At 36.8% G+C, this 16,124-nt stretch overlaps 2 protein-coding genes across 2 annotated transcripts in view; both read left to right on the plus strand.

Moving 5' to 3' along the window:
- The window catches only part of LOC144637457 (uncharacterized), a 59,520-nt gene extending 47,599 nt beyond the window's left edge, over positions 1–11,921 (plus strand). Inside the window, exons 41-45 of the mRNA XM_078496516.1 lie at positions 5,294–5,464; positions 7,566–7,757; positions 8,603–8,675; positions 9,284–9,423; positions 11,759–11,921. Coding sequence (XP_078352642.1) covers positions 5,294–5,464; positions 7,566–7,757; positions 8,603–8,675; positions 9,284–9,423; positions 11,759–11,778 — 596 coding nt within the window. The 3' untranslated portion in view covers positions 11,779–11,921. The remainder of the gene's footprint in view (positions 1–5,293; positions 5,465–7,565; positions 7,758–8,602; positions 8,676–9,283; positions 9,424–11,758) is intronic.
- A 2,636-nt stretch (positions 11,922–14,557) lies between these two features.
- LOC144637459 (uncharacterized) overlaps positions 14,558–16,124 on the plus strand; it is a 52,021-nt gene continuing 50,454 nt past the window's right edge. Inside the window, exon 1 of the mRNA XM_078496517.1 lies at positions 14,558–14,581. The gene's annotated coding sequence lies outside the window, so the exon portion shown is untranslated. The remainder of the gene's footprint in view (positions 14,582–16,124) is intronic.

Consider the following 16,124-nt stretch of genomic DNA (forward strand, 5'->3'; position numbering starts at 1 on the left):
TGGTTTTTAACTGTTGCGGAGTGGAGTGGTTTTCAACGGTTTACGAAGTTTAAAGGAGCAATAGAGCTCTATCTACTGCTCAATAAATTTGTTTTCAATAGCACTGAACTTGACAGTTGTCATAAACTTTTCTTCACCGTTGGAAGAATTCACTCTGGACCCGGGGGGGGGGGGGTACTCCCTATAATGGCCTATACGGGGAGGCTCCGCCCGAAAGGGGTACCTTTTTCAGGCTCCAGGTATATAAAAGGGTAGGGATTTCACAAGTTTAGGTATACGAAAGGGTATAGAAATCTGTCATTTAGGTTTTTGAAAGGGCTTTTAATTAAAATATTTCGAACAGATGCAATTTATGGCTGTATTATTTCAATTTATTAAGCGCTACTTGAAAATGAAAAGAAAACGTCATGTTTTAAGTCTATACCATGACTTTCAGGTATATGAAAGGGGTACCTTTTTTCATTAATAAGTATATGAAAGGGGTACAATTTCTGGCAAAATGGTATATAAAAGGGTAAGGGGTAAGAGCTCGGGGCGGAGCCTCCCCGTACAAAACTTTTTTGAGTACCCCCCCGGGACTCTGGAAAAGAGACAGATGTTCAGTGGAGCAAGAGAGTTACCTTGAGTGCTAAGTGAGTACAATCTTGCGTTGATTGTTTGTATGAATGTGTGATGTGGTACAGATGTTTTTTCGATAAAGTTATCGCTACATGGTTTCGCTTTTAGTCTTTGAAGTATTTCCGCACTGCGGTTGGTAAGCGAGTGGGGAAACGTCAACGCAGTTGCAGTATCTGGCAATTCTCATTTATGCTCGTGATTTTTGCCATCAGTAACTGGTTAACTCATTTGCCATCGTTTGCCAAAACGTACAATTTTTAAAGTGCTACGCTTTTCGTTCTTTTTTTTCTCTCACTTCTGTTATGTTCAATTTTTTTAACACGTGTTTTCTTTTGTTCTGCCGTGTTTATTTATAGCCGTTTACGCTATTCCGTTGTCTTAGTTGTTATCAATGCTGACACACCCCTTGACACACCAGTTGAGATAAAATTCTCCCGTTATATGCTAAGCTGCGCTAAAGAAGTTTTTTTTCTTTTTAGAGAGATAAGCTACCACTTTATTCCATTTCTACGGTATGATACATTCTATGAATTTTTGGTATGGCAGTTTTAGTATTTAATCCTGAATTTCCTACTGTGCGATTAAGTAAGTCGCTAACAGGCTCGTTAGTATGTTTTCGTGAGCGATGCTTTTGAATTTACACAATGGACGCACAGCAAGATAAAACGAATTTCCGGTAATTGTTTGAGCGGTACATAGGTGGTGGAAAACACGGATCCTGCTTCCCAAAAGCCGTAACCGGGTTTACATTACGTTTTTGACGTAGGGTATAAGCAAGCCCGACAGTTTATAAATTTCAGTTAGAAACTAAACAGATGAAGTCTTCTTTTTAAGTTATCACCCAAGATTTTATTCTTTCTTATAATTTGAAACAGATTTTTGGTCTAATTAGACCGTAAATCGCCAAAATTATTTTAATTCGCGTTACTTCCGTTCTCCTCCAAATTTGGTATACAGGAAGTGAATTTTATCCGCCAATTACCTAGTGATTCCGGCCAAGAAACTTTAATGTGCCTTAGGCCCGTTCCAAACGCCGCTCCACTTATGTGCCGAACCTAACTGGTGAATAAAGTACGGCAGAAGAGCGGCGTTTGAATCAGTTTGGTCCGGCAGTTTTAGTTAGGTTCGGCAAACAACGTTAAGTTCGGCAGGGTCTGCCGCACTATGCGGCATTGGAGCGGCGGCTGATTCATACGGCGTTCTTCTCATGTGCCGAACCTAATGCATGAATTACTGAAATGTATTTTCGATATAACAGCGCTCATGATTGGTCTAAAGTGGAGTGGCGTGACTAGGTCTGCCCAGTCATGCATGAAGCACGACGGCATAAAATTCCGGGGAAATTACCTCGCTGACCGGGCTCGCATTTTGTTTATCTTTTAATATGTTTCAGCTCAAGAGAAGCGGAACTTCATGGAAAAATTGTTTCAATTGGTGGTAATTCCTTTTTGCTGTTTCCCCAATTGATAAGATCAGATTTGTAGATTAGCATTTACAAACTAATTCTCGAGAGAAAACCAGTTTAAATAATATAAATCTCGCGAAATGAATTTGCTTTTCCGGAAATATTATTATTATAGCAAAACTTGCGTAATGGTTTGCTGATTTCGACTGCAAAAACCTTTTATCATCCTCAACGCAGACGTTCAGTCAACATTATTATTATTAACAACTTGTTTCCGCGAATTAAGTTCGACACAAATACGCCGTTTGAATCAGCTGTCGCTCCAAAGTCGCTCCAAGGTCGAACCTTACTGAGTTAGGTTCGGCACATGAGTGGAGCGGCGTTTGGAACGGGCCTAATTATTATTCCTTCAGCAATATGGCGGTCTCGGTCTAACGAGCTTTAATAGGGTTTAAAAGCTCGTTAAGATGGTCTTTGAGAAGGAATTATGATCTGAAACGTTTTTCGAGTGTCAGAGAAAGTTACTTGGAGATTTGGGTCTATATTCGAAGCTAGAAATTGAGGTAAATTATCTTTCTTGTTGCTTCGCACGTGTTTCGGTCTGTTGCGTATGCTGTTGAATAACTTGTGTGTGTTTTTTACATCCCATCGCCCCGGGCAGCTGAAAATTTGAACACGATATTATTCATAGAACGCCCCTCAAACTGCTCAAGGCTGCTTAATCGGCAGAGAAAACGGAACAATCGATACTCACCAAGAACTATGTCGGTCAAGCTGGTTATCCTATACGTAGTTATTCCATAAAACGCTGGTTATAGATAGCCACACATTAGCTTTGGGCAGAGCGCGCTGTTCAACTGACTCAAAATCGTTCACATGCTCGTATTACATACCGAAAAGAAAGAGACCTGTTTTGCCTCTTCAGTGACAGCAGAATAACCGACGGAAACAATAGAAATAAAGTCAACAATTACTTTTTATTGTTTACAAATACAAGTTAGTCAGTTATTAAATTCTCGTTTATAAATCCGCGGGTCGTTTTCTTCTGTTTTAGCCAGCAGAAGGTTTTGGTTCATTTTCCCCAGGTACCATCGATATTTTGTAAAATCCCAGCAAGTTTTCTCCAAGGAAAACCGTCCCAGCAAGCGAACAGTCTCATTCCTAAATTTGCCAGCCAGCTCAAGTTCAGGTTGCAGAGCGGAAATTTTGTGGAGCGGTTTCGTTGGGTTCTTCTGCGTATGAATAGATAAAATTCCAAATGGTACAAAATGCTCTTTGGATCACCTTTTTTTTTAGATTGAAAACCTCGCTTGTATCATAAATTATGTGTCTTTAATGATTTATTTGGAAATGTAAAGTTTTAATACTTTGCCATGGTTTTTGAGATGCAATCCTTGTGTTTACGCAGTACATTTTATTGGTAGTTAATTTGAAATTCGGTCGATTTTTCTCAGGTTTTCAGGTTAGTTTTCATCTTAGAAAAAGGAAAATGTATTGTTGTAGTTCCAAATTTGTAAAGTGATTGAATTTTTTTTGGAAACTTGATAACTTTTACATAAGCCGATGTTTTACTCTTAAAAACGAAATGTTTTGCTCGTTAATGTGATATTGAAACTTTAACTGCTGTAAATAAGTTTTGAGTTATTAAATAAAACATGCATCATGGTCTTTTGTGTATTTTTATGTTATAAGAAGGGGTTAAAATTTTTTCATTTTTTGAGCTTTCTTTTTTGGCTTGTTACTTTTTTGTCAGTTAATTTGTTAAACACAATAACACTTTGAAGGACAAAAAGGATTTCAAAAACTCAACAACAAAATTTAACAACAAGGAGTTTCCTATTGGTACCCCATCCAATTACTAAACCCGCCCAACAAACCTTAACTTTGGCGATAAGATGACAACAACTACTTTCCATGTGGTATAAGAGAACACGTAGCTCATCTCACAACAGCTCACCTTGAGCAGGGTTTGACTTGGATAAATTACCTTAATAGAAACCCCTTGTTCTTGTGATTCCATTAGAAATTTCTCAGTACAAACTTATTAACTTCAGGAACTTTCATTTCCCTTTTAACAGCTTTCTTAACTTACTTCGGCTTTATGCGTTTCTTTATCTCGAACCTATGCCCCACTTCACCCTAACCCCCCCCCCCCCCCCCCCAAATAATCATTATTCGACGCCTTCTTTACCTTAAATTGGCGTATTTTTAATTGAAATGGTTCTTTGTTTTGGTAGCTGTTGTTGCCACTTTTTAAAATGTTTCACACTTCTGCGTTTTACAAAATTCACACATACTGCCTTTTTAGAAAATACGTCAATGCGCATTTTTACAATGTTCCTCCCATCAACCGTACCGTTCCACCGTTCCACCGTTCCTACATTCCTCATAATAAACTAACCAGAATATCCAGGACAACACAAATTTACATATTTCAACACTTGCACTCCTAAACAAAGTGAAAAGCCTAATTCACCCTTTAAAAAGAACTACTCCATACCACAATTGACTGCCAACAGATAAACCATAGCAAAATAGTCGTAGTCTCACAGAGACCTTTGATTATTTTCCGTTTCACTCATGCGGTGAAAGAAAATGTTTAACCGCTGCTCGTAAGAAAGTCGTAATTGAAATTAAGACAAGGAAAATCTTCTGATTCCTCACTTCGGTCAGGTTTTTGCTTTGTAAAAGAAGAAATAGTTTTGAAAACATAATCGATTCCAAATTTGCGTACGTTGCTATGTGAAGCTACGCGTTGGTGCGGTGTAATATCAGTCAACCTCGCCTCGATAACCAATCAGATGGCGAGAATTCTCCTAGCTATGCGCTTCTACCAATAATATTATCGCTTTCACTTGGAATCACTTTAACTAACACTTCTAAATTATTATCCCGTCTGAAAATTGAAAAATGTGATAAAAATATCCGTTTTATGACTATTTGGAAACATGTTCTACCGAGAGATCAAAAATTTCAAAGTGCTTTATCCCCTTAACGACGGACTAAAAAGATATCAAAATTTGTATAGGGTTTTTATGTTTTTTTATGCCTAGAATGTGTTCAAAGAATAGCTTCGTAGGATTAACAATTGTTGATTTTAGAATTTTGATGACGTCAGATGTAATCCACCAATTGCTGGTTGAATTTTTTGTGATGTCTTTAGATGGTAACTTCTTCATTTGTTGCGAACTTGCATGTCTCAATCTAACATTACTTATTATTAAAAAAAAATACAAAACACCGTAAATCTTAACAATGTTATTGTTTTAGTGGATGGTGGATTAACCAAGTGGAGTGAATGGGGAAGATGCGACAAATTATGCGAGCAAGGCAAGCAAAGAAGGTACAAAACTTGCACCAATCCCAAACCACGCTGTGGCGGGAAACAGTGTGATCCCAGCTTGGTTACAATGGAAGAAAAACCATGCATGTACTGCCCTGGTAAGCACTTTATAACAAATGTTTGATATACAGAGAATAATACGTGGTTGCGCGCAGATATGAAATTTATCTTCGAGAGTTCAACTTCATATCGATATCGATTTAAACACGAGAAGATAAATTTCATATCTCCAAGCAACCATGTATTATTATTATTTTTTATTTTATTAACCTACTAATAACGAGGTTTTTGACGATTTTCTGAAGATTTCCCACCATTTTCCGAAGATTTGCGAATATTTTCAAAATGTTGTCCGAAGTTCATACGAATGTTTCCGAAAATGTTCCGAACTTTTCCGAAAATTTCCGAAGATTTCCGAAGATTACCCCAGATTGCCGAGGAAGATCCGAAGATGTTTCGACTTAATATAAGTATCGATAAACTTTGGCTCATTCACCATATGTACAGGTAATCGCATGATTTCGAGTGCAATTTGGGATAAATCAGCACGAGTAAATTTTTCAAAGGCTAACCAAATTGCACAAGCCCGTAGGGCGAGTGCAATTTGTAGTCTTTGAAAAATTTACGAGTGCTGATTTATCCCAAATTGTACGAGAAAAATCATGTGATTACTTGTTAATAATACACACAAAAAAATTTCACTTGAAGTGGATGACAAACAAAACGTGTTCAGTGGCTTACCTTTCCGATTCGTTCTTAAACATAACGCAGTTGCCAGGCTTTGTAAAATCCAGATACCGCTAGGGAATTTTAAAGCTCTCTGTCATGCATTATCAGGTACTTTTATCCTCATTCAGTTGTATTGGTTTGGGCTGAAATGTCCAACTTCAATTCAGGCTTGCAATCTTTCTTCTTTACGAGCCGTCGCGTAAGAAAATCCACGATTGGCAGCTTTCCGTAGTTTCGTAAAGCCTCTCTTGTGCTGTAAAAACGTCCAATTCCCAGTACTTTGGTTTATATACTTATAACTTTCGTTAAATCGGTCAAACCTTTCATGAATCGTTATGTTTTTGCTCGATTTTTGCTTTCTCAAACACTCCGACATGGGCGGCCATTTTGTTTTGGCGCGCTTTCCGACTTTCCTGTCAATCAATTTAATTTCAACTTGCTGCACTCAATTTCAACTTTTTGCACTCAATTTCAACTTTCTGCACTGTTTGGGATTATTTGACGTGCTCTCAGTCAATGAGCATGCAGGAATTTTTGTATGTATATTATTAGCATTGAAACTTGGCAAAGTTGTCAGCACGTGATTGGTGATATCAAACACACGTAAAAAATATCGTAGTTTTACACACGTCGAGATACTATTTTTCTCGGTGGTCGAAATCCCAATAAACAACCGCATTTTATATAATAAATTTCCTTCACTCACGCTTTTTTATCGTTTTGTCTCCGATTAAATTAAAAAAAAAATCCGTCATTACTAATACAGTCATTTTAGTTCCCTTCACCTTACCAAATTGAAAGTAATCATGTTCTTGTTGCTCGATAAATATCTGATTACGTACGAATACGTTTTAAAATTTTTGTGTGGAACTCATACACCATTTCGCATTGTGTTTCAAAACATCAAATTTCCTGCCTTCATTATTCAATAAAAAAAATGCAAGGTTTTTAACTTCCATGATAACCAATTCGAAACCTTTTCATCCTCCATGTCGAAAATGATATTTGAGTACGAAATTATCCGGGAATGGCTTTTTCGCGCTTATATATGGTCTGAGATTACAAAATCTAGACAGCAGCCGGAACTAGTCAGATTGTGGCATTTTCAGGATAGCACTTGAGTACTGAAATGTATGTTCTTTTTGTAATTAATAAGAGAAAAAACTATACTTTTCATCACTTTATCTTAATGTGCAGAAAAGTGAAAACTGATCCCTTAATTATTGAAGTCGATTTCAATTGTTTATCTGTTCAACCAGTGCCTAAAAACGTGTCATATACATTATATTTTAATTATTTTTTCGTTTCATTAGTAGCTATTAATTCTTGTTTCACTGCAAATTGTTGATAGTCCTAAGTACGTTTGCATTATAATGCTAGCTTATCGTTCACTGTCATTGTCTGCACTGTCATGGTCATGGTGATAATGATGATGATGATGATGATGATTTTTGTTGTTGTTGTTGACAGAAAGTGGAATACGAAGCTATGGTGACTACTGCGTTGCCCCTAACAACGCAGGTTGTTCTCCACCTGATGGCACTCATCTTATCTTCACCAAAAACAGAGGCAGTGCTTGTAATGCGACCGACATGATTTTTGTTTTTGACTGGGACGGTGTCATCCATCACAAGTGCAGCAAGAAAGTGATCTGTCCTCAGGGTAACTATGTTCTGTATTTGTTAACTTTGTTGTTCTTCTTATCCTCTACCTTATATTCTTTATTTTCCCTGAATATATGTCAGGCTGAAAGTGAGCTATATATTGCCTTCTACTTTTATTGACGCTGTAATTGGCTTTTACAGCTATATTAATATATATCTAGATCTAGTTCTAAGTTTTACTGTAGATCATCAACTCTAGCGCAAAAAAGTATTAAAACTGCGTTTATATTCGTTTGGCATCAAGTGGAAGTTTGATCGAGGGTCGAGTTGTTTGTTTTATGTAATATATCGAACGCGAGAGAGAGTATTACATCACGTTTCCAAGCACCTAGAAATGAGTTGAAAATACGACGCACAGTGCAGTATTTTTGACGAACTTCAAGGTATTTGGAAATGTGACGAGTCACCCTCTCGAATGTAGTGCAATAAGTAATGAGTTGCGTTTATATCAGTTTGGCATCAAGTGGAGGTTCGATCAAGGGTGTAACATATCAAATGCGAAAGGGAGAGTGTTTCATCGCATCTCCAAGTACCGAGAAGCGAGTTGAAAATACGACGCGCAGTGCAGTTTTTTTTTACGAACTTCAAGGTGTTTGGAAATGCGAAGAATCACTCTCTCGAGTGTTTGATATATCTTCTCAGTCAAAACTAAATTTACGGAAAAAAAGAGAAAAAAAGTAAACATCCATGCCAGTGTTTTAACTTAATTAATTTTTAATGAGTTTGTTAAATTTAAACAACCCGATTCAGTTTTTAAATGAGCTATCAAATGAACTAGAATAACACAAAGACTCCGTTGCGTATGTGTTGCTTATCTTTTATGTATCATGTTCCTTTTCTTAGACAATAACCCTACTTACGGGAAGAAACTTATGCTGAAGGACACATGCGATTTGAGCATTTCCAAGCATGTCAGGTTTGTTCATAGTTAGTTTTTGTTTAGATACGTCATTGAAACTGCAATTCATTAAAGGCTATAATGATAATGATAAGGATAATGATAATAATCAGTGTAACAACACTCTATGCTACGCCTCGAAAGAAGGGTCACCTGTCAATCATGTGATATGTTTTCCATATTTCCTATTTCCATTATGATGCGATTGTTATTGGTAACTAGTAATTCCCTTAAAAAATTCAAGGTTATCCCCATTCTGGACAAGCCCCATGGCCACCAAATCAACACAGAATATTGTACACGTTTATTCTAATAAGTAGCAAAAGTCTAAGTTAATAACACTTTTATCAAGTGACAGCCTAAAGAAACGAACTTTATTAACAGAGGAAACTGAGGGCGCTTACCATTAGTCAGAACTGGCCGGTCAGTGGTTTTGAATGTGAAATGTACATTTTTATGTATATTTATATATTTTATATATATTTATGCATTGACTGATTTGACAGGACAAATCTGACTAACATTGAAAATTATGTTCTCGAATATGCCGGTCTTGCTGTTCAGTTCTGTCTAATGGTAAGCGCTTTTAGATTCAATTCATGTGCTCATGTTGTTTGCAATTTCAGATTGACAGATTCTTCATTGAAGAATTTGAAGCACAACTTTTGTGTGCATCCAAATGGCGGATCGCCGGGCGAGGGTCGTGACTTGGTATATTGGCCAGGGTGTTCCGAAGAAAGATTGAAGTTGGACTTCTTTGATCTTGGTAAGAATGTTTCTGGACACCTTAATTCCGAAAGAAGCCAGATTTTTAGTTACGCTGTTCTCACGACTTGTTTTTAGTTTTCGGAGTAGTAACTGTGTTATTGCATTCACGGGCACCTCTCTCGGGGAGTTAACTTTCAAAATTAAAAACATAAGCCGTAACTTGCGGAACAAACTTGAATTTTTAAGCGCAATTCCAAGTTTGGCGATTTTAACTAAGCCTGTCGCTAATTTATCGCAGTCTAGATCTGTTGATAAGCAGTCGACCATAGGAAAAACTATTTCATCTTTCTTTGAGACAGAAGTGGAATTATTATGTTTCATACGGGAAAAATGAAAACCAGAACTTGCCAATTTGCTCAGGCAAACTTGAATTGAAAGTTGTGTTAAGTAGAGAAATTTCAGTATTCTAAAAGAAATCTGTAAAAATCTGACTGGACGCTATATGACATCTTGTGACGTAAGCAGAAAACCATGTGCTTGAGCGAACGAGTTGAAAATGTAATTAAAAGATCTTAGTTTATGGTGATTAATACACGGGAAAAACTTCAACAGTTTTTGGATTTTCTGTGTAACAGGTGCAAGTTGCGTCGAGCAAACAGTCAATCAATATTGATATATTGCGCCGCAACATTGCAAAGTTCCCCTCAAAAGAACATCTTGTTTGACTGTAAAAGCTACTCTAAAATCAGGGGCTAAATAAAGTCTTCACTTCACTTCACTTCACTTCACTTCACTTCACTTCACTTCTCTTCACTTCACTTCACTTCATTTCACTTCACTTCACTTCACTTCACTTCACTTCACTTCACTTCACTTCACTTCACTTCACTTCACTTCACTTCACTTCACTTCACTTCACTTCACTTCACTTCACTTCGCTTCGCCTCACTTCACTTCACTTCGCTTCACTTCGCTTCACTTCACTTCACTTCACTTCACTTCACTTCACTTCACTTCACTTCACTTCACTTCACTTCACTTCACTTCACTTCACTTCACTTCACTTCACTTCTCTTCACTTCACTTCACTTCACTTCGCTTCGCCTCACTTCACTTCACTTCGCTTCGCTTCACTTCGCTTCACTTCACTTCACTTCACTTCACTTCACTTCACTTCACTTCACTTCACTTCACTTTACTTCGCTTCGCCTCACTTCACTTCACTTCGCTTCGCTTCACTTCGCTTCACTTCACTTCACTTCACTTCACTTCACTTCACTTCACTTCACTTCACTTCACTTCACTTCACTTCACTTCACTTCACTTCACTTCACTTCACTTCACTTCACTTCACTTCACTTCACTTCACTTTGCTTCGCCTCACTTCACTTCAGTTCACTTCACATATCTCCAGCAATTTGTCAAGATAAATCAGTATTTCTGGCAAGAACGTTACATGCACTGGGGATTAATTTTAATGTTGACTTAATCACAAGTATATTAATAAGTGCTTAAATAAAGTGTTTGCAGAATCACAGGTTTTAATAACCAACATCTACTGTTGTGATGGTTTTGTTAAGTTTTATATTATGGCTGATATTTTCGAAAGATTCCAGAGTTCTGTTCTAAGAACTTCCAGAGGGGTACCAAATTGACTTTTGTTTGATTAACGTCACCCCAACACCAAATTTAAAATGGGAGGCACTGTGGCCTAATGGTTAGTGTGCTGGTCTCCGGATCGAGTGGTCCGCGGGCTTAAGCATAGGCCGGGGCACTGCGTTATGTTCTTGGGCAATATACTTTATTCTCATAGAGCCTCTCTCCACCCAGGTGTATAAATGGGTACCCGCGAATTTACTGCTAGGGGTATCCGTACGATGGACTAGCATCCCAACCGCGGTGAGGGTAGTACAAATACTCCTAGTCCACTTATATATACCGAAACTAAAATAAGCTCTCGCCTGCTGGGCCGCTTGACTCGCAAGCAAAATTTATCCTTACCTTACAAGCCTCAAAAATATAAGAAAAGGGTTTCAGCCTGTACGATCCTGTCAACTTTAGATCTACAGGACCCAGAATCGCTTTGTCTTGACGAAATCCAGACTTTAAAGAACATAAAAAATTAAACGTTCAGATTTTGCCGAACATAGAAATTAAAGACAAAATCAAACTGAACAGAAATAGGTGATCCTGTGGGCAACAGTGGTGACAGGCCACTTTACTGTCACAGTTACCTTACCACTGTTACATCGATATATCACCATAACTGATGGACACTTTAAAGAAAATAAAACCCTCGAGCAGAAATTGTATTAATCGATATATACCGAGACTTTTTCTGTATGCTAGCTCGACAGTTGCTTTGTCACAATTGTTTTTACTTTTGTTTTCAGATCCGCCGACAGCTGCATGACTTTTAAAGAAGAAAACGTAGGAATAGTCACTAAGAAGGAGGCTTGATATGCCCTTGTAGTTTAACAGTGGGAGTTCGATTTCAAGGGGACTTGTATTGGATTTGGATGAAACATATCATCAATAAATAAACGTTCATCTGAATATTCTGCGTTTTGCATTTTTACTGCGAGCCGCGCTTTGCTTTATACACCATCCGCCTACTTACTTCCCTAAATAACTTTTCAATTTGATACGTCTCGGGCGAAATTCTAAGACAGTAAAAACGTCCTTCCTGAAAAATAAAAAACATTTTGCATTTCTTTATAACTCGGGCAACAGGCGATGAGCCAAGGGTTGCCCCCCCCCCCCCCCCTCCCACCACGCATTTTTTGATAGACGTCTACTCATGCACAATGCGCCATAATTGTGATCCTGCGAAATTGCAATTAGATACATGATAGCATTCTCTATCAATTTATCGCCGGGTCAGATTAAAATGATGTGCAATCTGATAATGTTGCGTACGCTTACATGTATAAGTAACGTTTGAGCCTAGTTGCCCATCAGGCCAAAGCTCATCTCGATTTCCGTTGCATGAAGCGACTTGGCCGGTATTTCCATTCGTTGCACTCGCACCTGTAAGCAAGACTTTGGAGTATGTTTTACTATGAGAGACGAATTCTTTTATTTTGGTTTTGATTCTGAGGAGCCTTGATTAAGTTGCACTTTGTCTAGGTTGTGTTTTTTTTTGTTGTTGTTGTTTATTAAATTATTTTGGTTTGGCACGCTTTACGAACCCCGATTTTAAAATATAGCTGTAACGTCCAATGATTAAAACGGTTTTCCTTTAGTTTACATTGTCTGGGAGAAATTCAGTAGGAAAATTAGGAAGAGTTTGAAAAACAAATTGGGAAAAGGTATGTTACATACTACAGCTTATTCACATAAGCTCTAACGTGTTGTCAACTGTGTTTTAGTTTTTAATGTATTTTAAGGTTTAACATTTATTTTCTCAGAGGACCCTCCTGAAAACCCCCCGTAGGTGATTGGAGGCCTTCTCTTAAAATATTATGTATCATTATTATTTAACCCGCCTTTTTCAATTCCTTGGAGTGTTTGTATTATGTAATTCAAACAAGAAGCGGCCGGTTTTTTATTTGTTTTAAAAGATAAAGCCATCCATTAAAATGGAAGATACTTAGTAACGGTAATAACATAGCCTTATACCAAACTTAACAACTTTAATCTGAGCGCGCGTTATGTGACCAACATGTTATACAATTCTTGTTATACCCATAAAATAGACGTTAAGAACAGGGCTATTTTTCATATCAAAGAATAAAAAACGAAAAAGCTAATTTCAAAGCCAAATAAATCTTTCACAGCTGATTTAAAATTTATCTTTGAGTTACCCCATGACGAAACTCTGTTCGATTGTGTTATTGTTTGTTTTATTTTCACCGAGGTTAAATATAAACTTCATTAGGTAAAATAGAATTCTGTTAAGCTGATTGGTTCAGAGAAGTGTGTACAGGAGTTGTTTTATTTCATTTATAAATACTATTTCGTCCTTACAGCTGATTGAAAATATCCCGTTCACAAATCTCAGACCCTCCAGATAAATATTTCCACACATGCATTATCAACATTTAAAATGTATCTTTGAGTTACCCCATGGCGAAACTCCGTTCGATTGTGTTATTGTTTATTTTGTTTTCACCGAGGTTAAATATAAACTTCATTAGGTAAAACAGAATTTTGTTAAGCTGATTGGCTCAGAGAAGTGTGTACAGGAGTTGTTTTATTTCATTTATAAATACTATTTCGTCCTTACAGCTGATTGAAAATATCCCGTTCACAAATCTCAGACCCTCCAGATAAATATTTCCACACATGCATTATCAACATTTAAAATGTATCTTTGAGTTACCCCATGGCGAAACTCCGTTCGATTGTGTTATTGTTTTTTTTTTTTTTATTTTTCACCGAGGTTAAATATAAACTTCATTAGGTAAAATAGAATTTTGTTAAGCTGATTGGCTGAGAGAAGTGTGTACAGGAGTTGTTTTATTTCATTTGTAAATACTATTTCGTCCTTACAGCTGATTGAAAATATCCCGTTCACAAATCTCAGACCCTCCAGATAAATATTTCCACACATGCATTATCAACATTTAAAATGTATCTTTGAGTTACCCCATGGCGAAACTCCGTTCGATTGTGTTATTGTTTTTTTTTTTTTATTTTTCACCGAGGTTAAATATAAACTTCATTAGGTAAAATAGAATTTTGTTAAGCTGATTGGCTGAGAGAAGTGTGTACAGGAGTTGTTTTATTTCATTTGTAAATACTATTTCGTCCTTACAGCTGATTGAAAATATCCCGTTCACAAATCTCAGACCCTCCAGATAAATATTTCCACACATGCATTATCGACGGTTTCGTAACTTTTCTTTGCGTTTTGAAAAATTCCAAAAAGGTAGCGGCAATTTGAAAAGAGAATAGAAAAATATACTGCAATTAGTAAGACGTGTAAACTTTTAAGTTCAAAACTCCACGGATCGACTCGCATCCCTTTGTTAAATCAACTGCCTATTGTTAATACAGATGGGAAAAGAGCATCAGGCTCTTTCACATATCATTGTTTTACAATCTAAACTCAAACAGCTAAGTAGACAAAAGAAATCCCTTTTTGGTAGTGTGATATTAGCTGTTATTGTTTCAATTTGTAATCATCTGCAGTAGTCGACCTTGATAAGTTAGTACAAGCCTGTATTCTTTTCAATTGGACGCGTTCGAGAGAAGAGGAAGGTTGTACGTTGGTAAGTTGAACATGTGCTCGAATGTAACAAAACTAACTTGTAAGCTTATAATTACTCGACTTCTTGGAACGTTTCATAATGACATTGAAAAAAAAAACTAATCCGCAACATTTTCTGTATAATCTGATTTCCCGGAGTAAAAATATCACTAACTAAAGGTGTTTCGTCGAAGCCCGCATATATATTTTGATACCTTCCAAAGACCAGATTGGAAACTTTTCGATTTTTATAAGTTTAGTGAGTTTCTAGTGGCATTTGCTACTTCATACCGTTTCAAGTTTGCAAGTAGGGTTCTTCAGTAGTGTTTCGACTGAAAGTCCAAAACGACCTTATTTTGTGATTTAACAGCTAAATATTTTATCATTCGAATTTCGACGAAGGCGTCCATTGCAGCCCGCCTTTGACACCCGCGATACAAATGTATATCATATGGCGCTGTATAATTTGCACTCATTTGGCAAGTGGCACTGTGTCGACGGTTGTTGATACAAAATGACATCCCGATTCTTATTTAGTTTTAGTAGTAAAGCTATATAAGGTTTTAATTTCTGGTGCTCTCGATCAAATGCAACAGTCCATGTTGCTATACAGTTTTTGGGGATAGGGCATTGTTCCTGTGTTTTTTTTTTTTATTTTCTTGTATTTTCTCGAAGAGTAGCTAGTCATTCTTGTGAAACCTTGCGATAGCTGCTATCGGACCGTTTGTTGACAATTAAAACATAATAGGTAGTAAGGTTTTATTGGGAGTTAAAGGTAATTTGTGTCTTTTGCTTATTTTGGACGGCAAATTAAAATGCAAAATTGACATTCAGCGCAAGGCGAGATAAGGTAAAAGAAAACATTTTCTCTTTGCATAATACAATTCTCACAGGGGCGGCTAGAGAATCATGACAGCAATTTATATTCATTGTTTCATTATCGCCTTAAAAAAATAAACTTCATTGTATCACTAAACAAATATGACTAGTTGTAGCAACATGCATTTATAAAATTTGAAACGATCTCTGACTTAAAAACTTTAAAAATACAAGCTTTCGGCTGTTTGAACTACAGCCTTCGACGGGTAAAATGTAAAAAGGTAATATATGCAGTGCGTGAAGTTGCGAAATAAAAATGCTAATAACTAAGAATATTTGTTAAAAAGAATGCGAAATAAAAATGCTAATAACTAAGAATATTTGTTAAAAAGAATGTTGTACTGTCCAGGTAGAGGACAGAAATTGTTATCCGCATTGGGAGTTAGCTTCGAATGCCACGCTTCCAACGTTTTAACTCCCAATGCGGATAACAATTCCTGTCCTCTACCTGGACAGTACAACATTCTTTTTAACAAATATTCTTAGTTATTAGCATTTTTATTTCGCATTCTTTTTAACAAATATTCTTAGTTATTAGCATTTTTATTTCGCAACTTCACACACTGCATATTTTACCTTTTTACATTTTACCCGTCGAAGGCTGTAGTTCAAACAGCCGAAAGCTTGTATTTTTAAAGTTTTTAAGTCAGAGATCGTTTCAAATTATATAATATGTTGTATCCTGG

This window comes from Oculina patagonica, chromosome 14 (assembly GCF_052425735.1).
Source record: "Oculina patagonica isolate OP01 chromosome 14, crgOcupat, whole genome shotgun sequence".
Taxonomy (NCBI): domain Eukaryota; kingdom Metazoa; phylum Cnidaria; class Anthozoa; order Scleractinia; family Oculinidae; genus Oculina; species Oculina patagonica.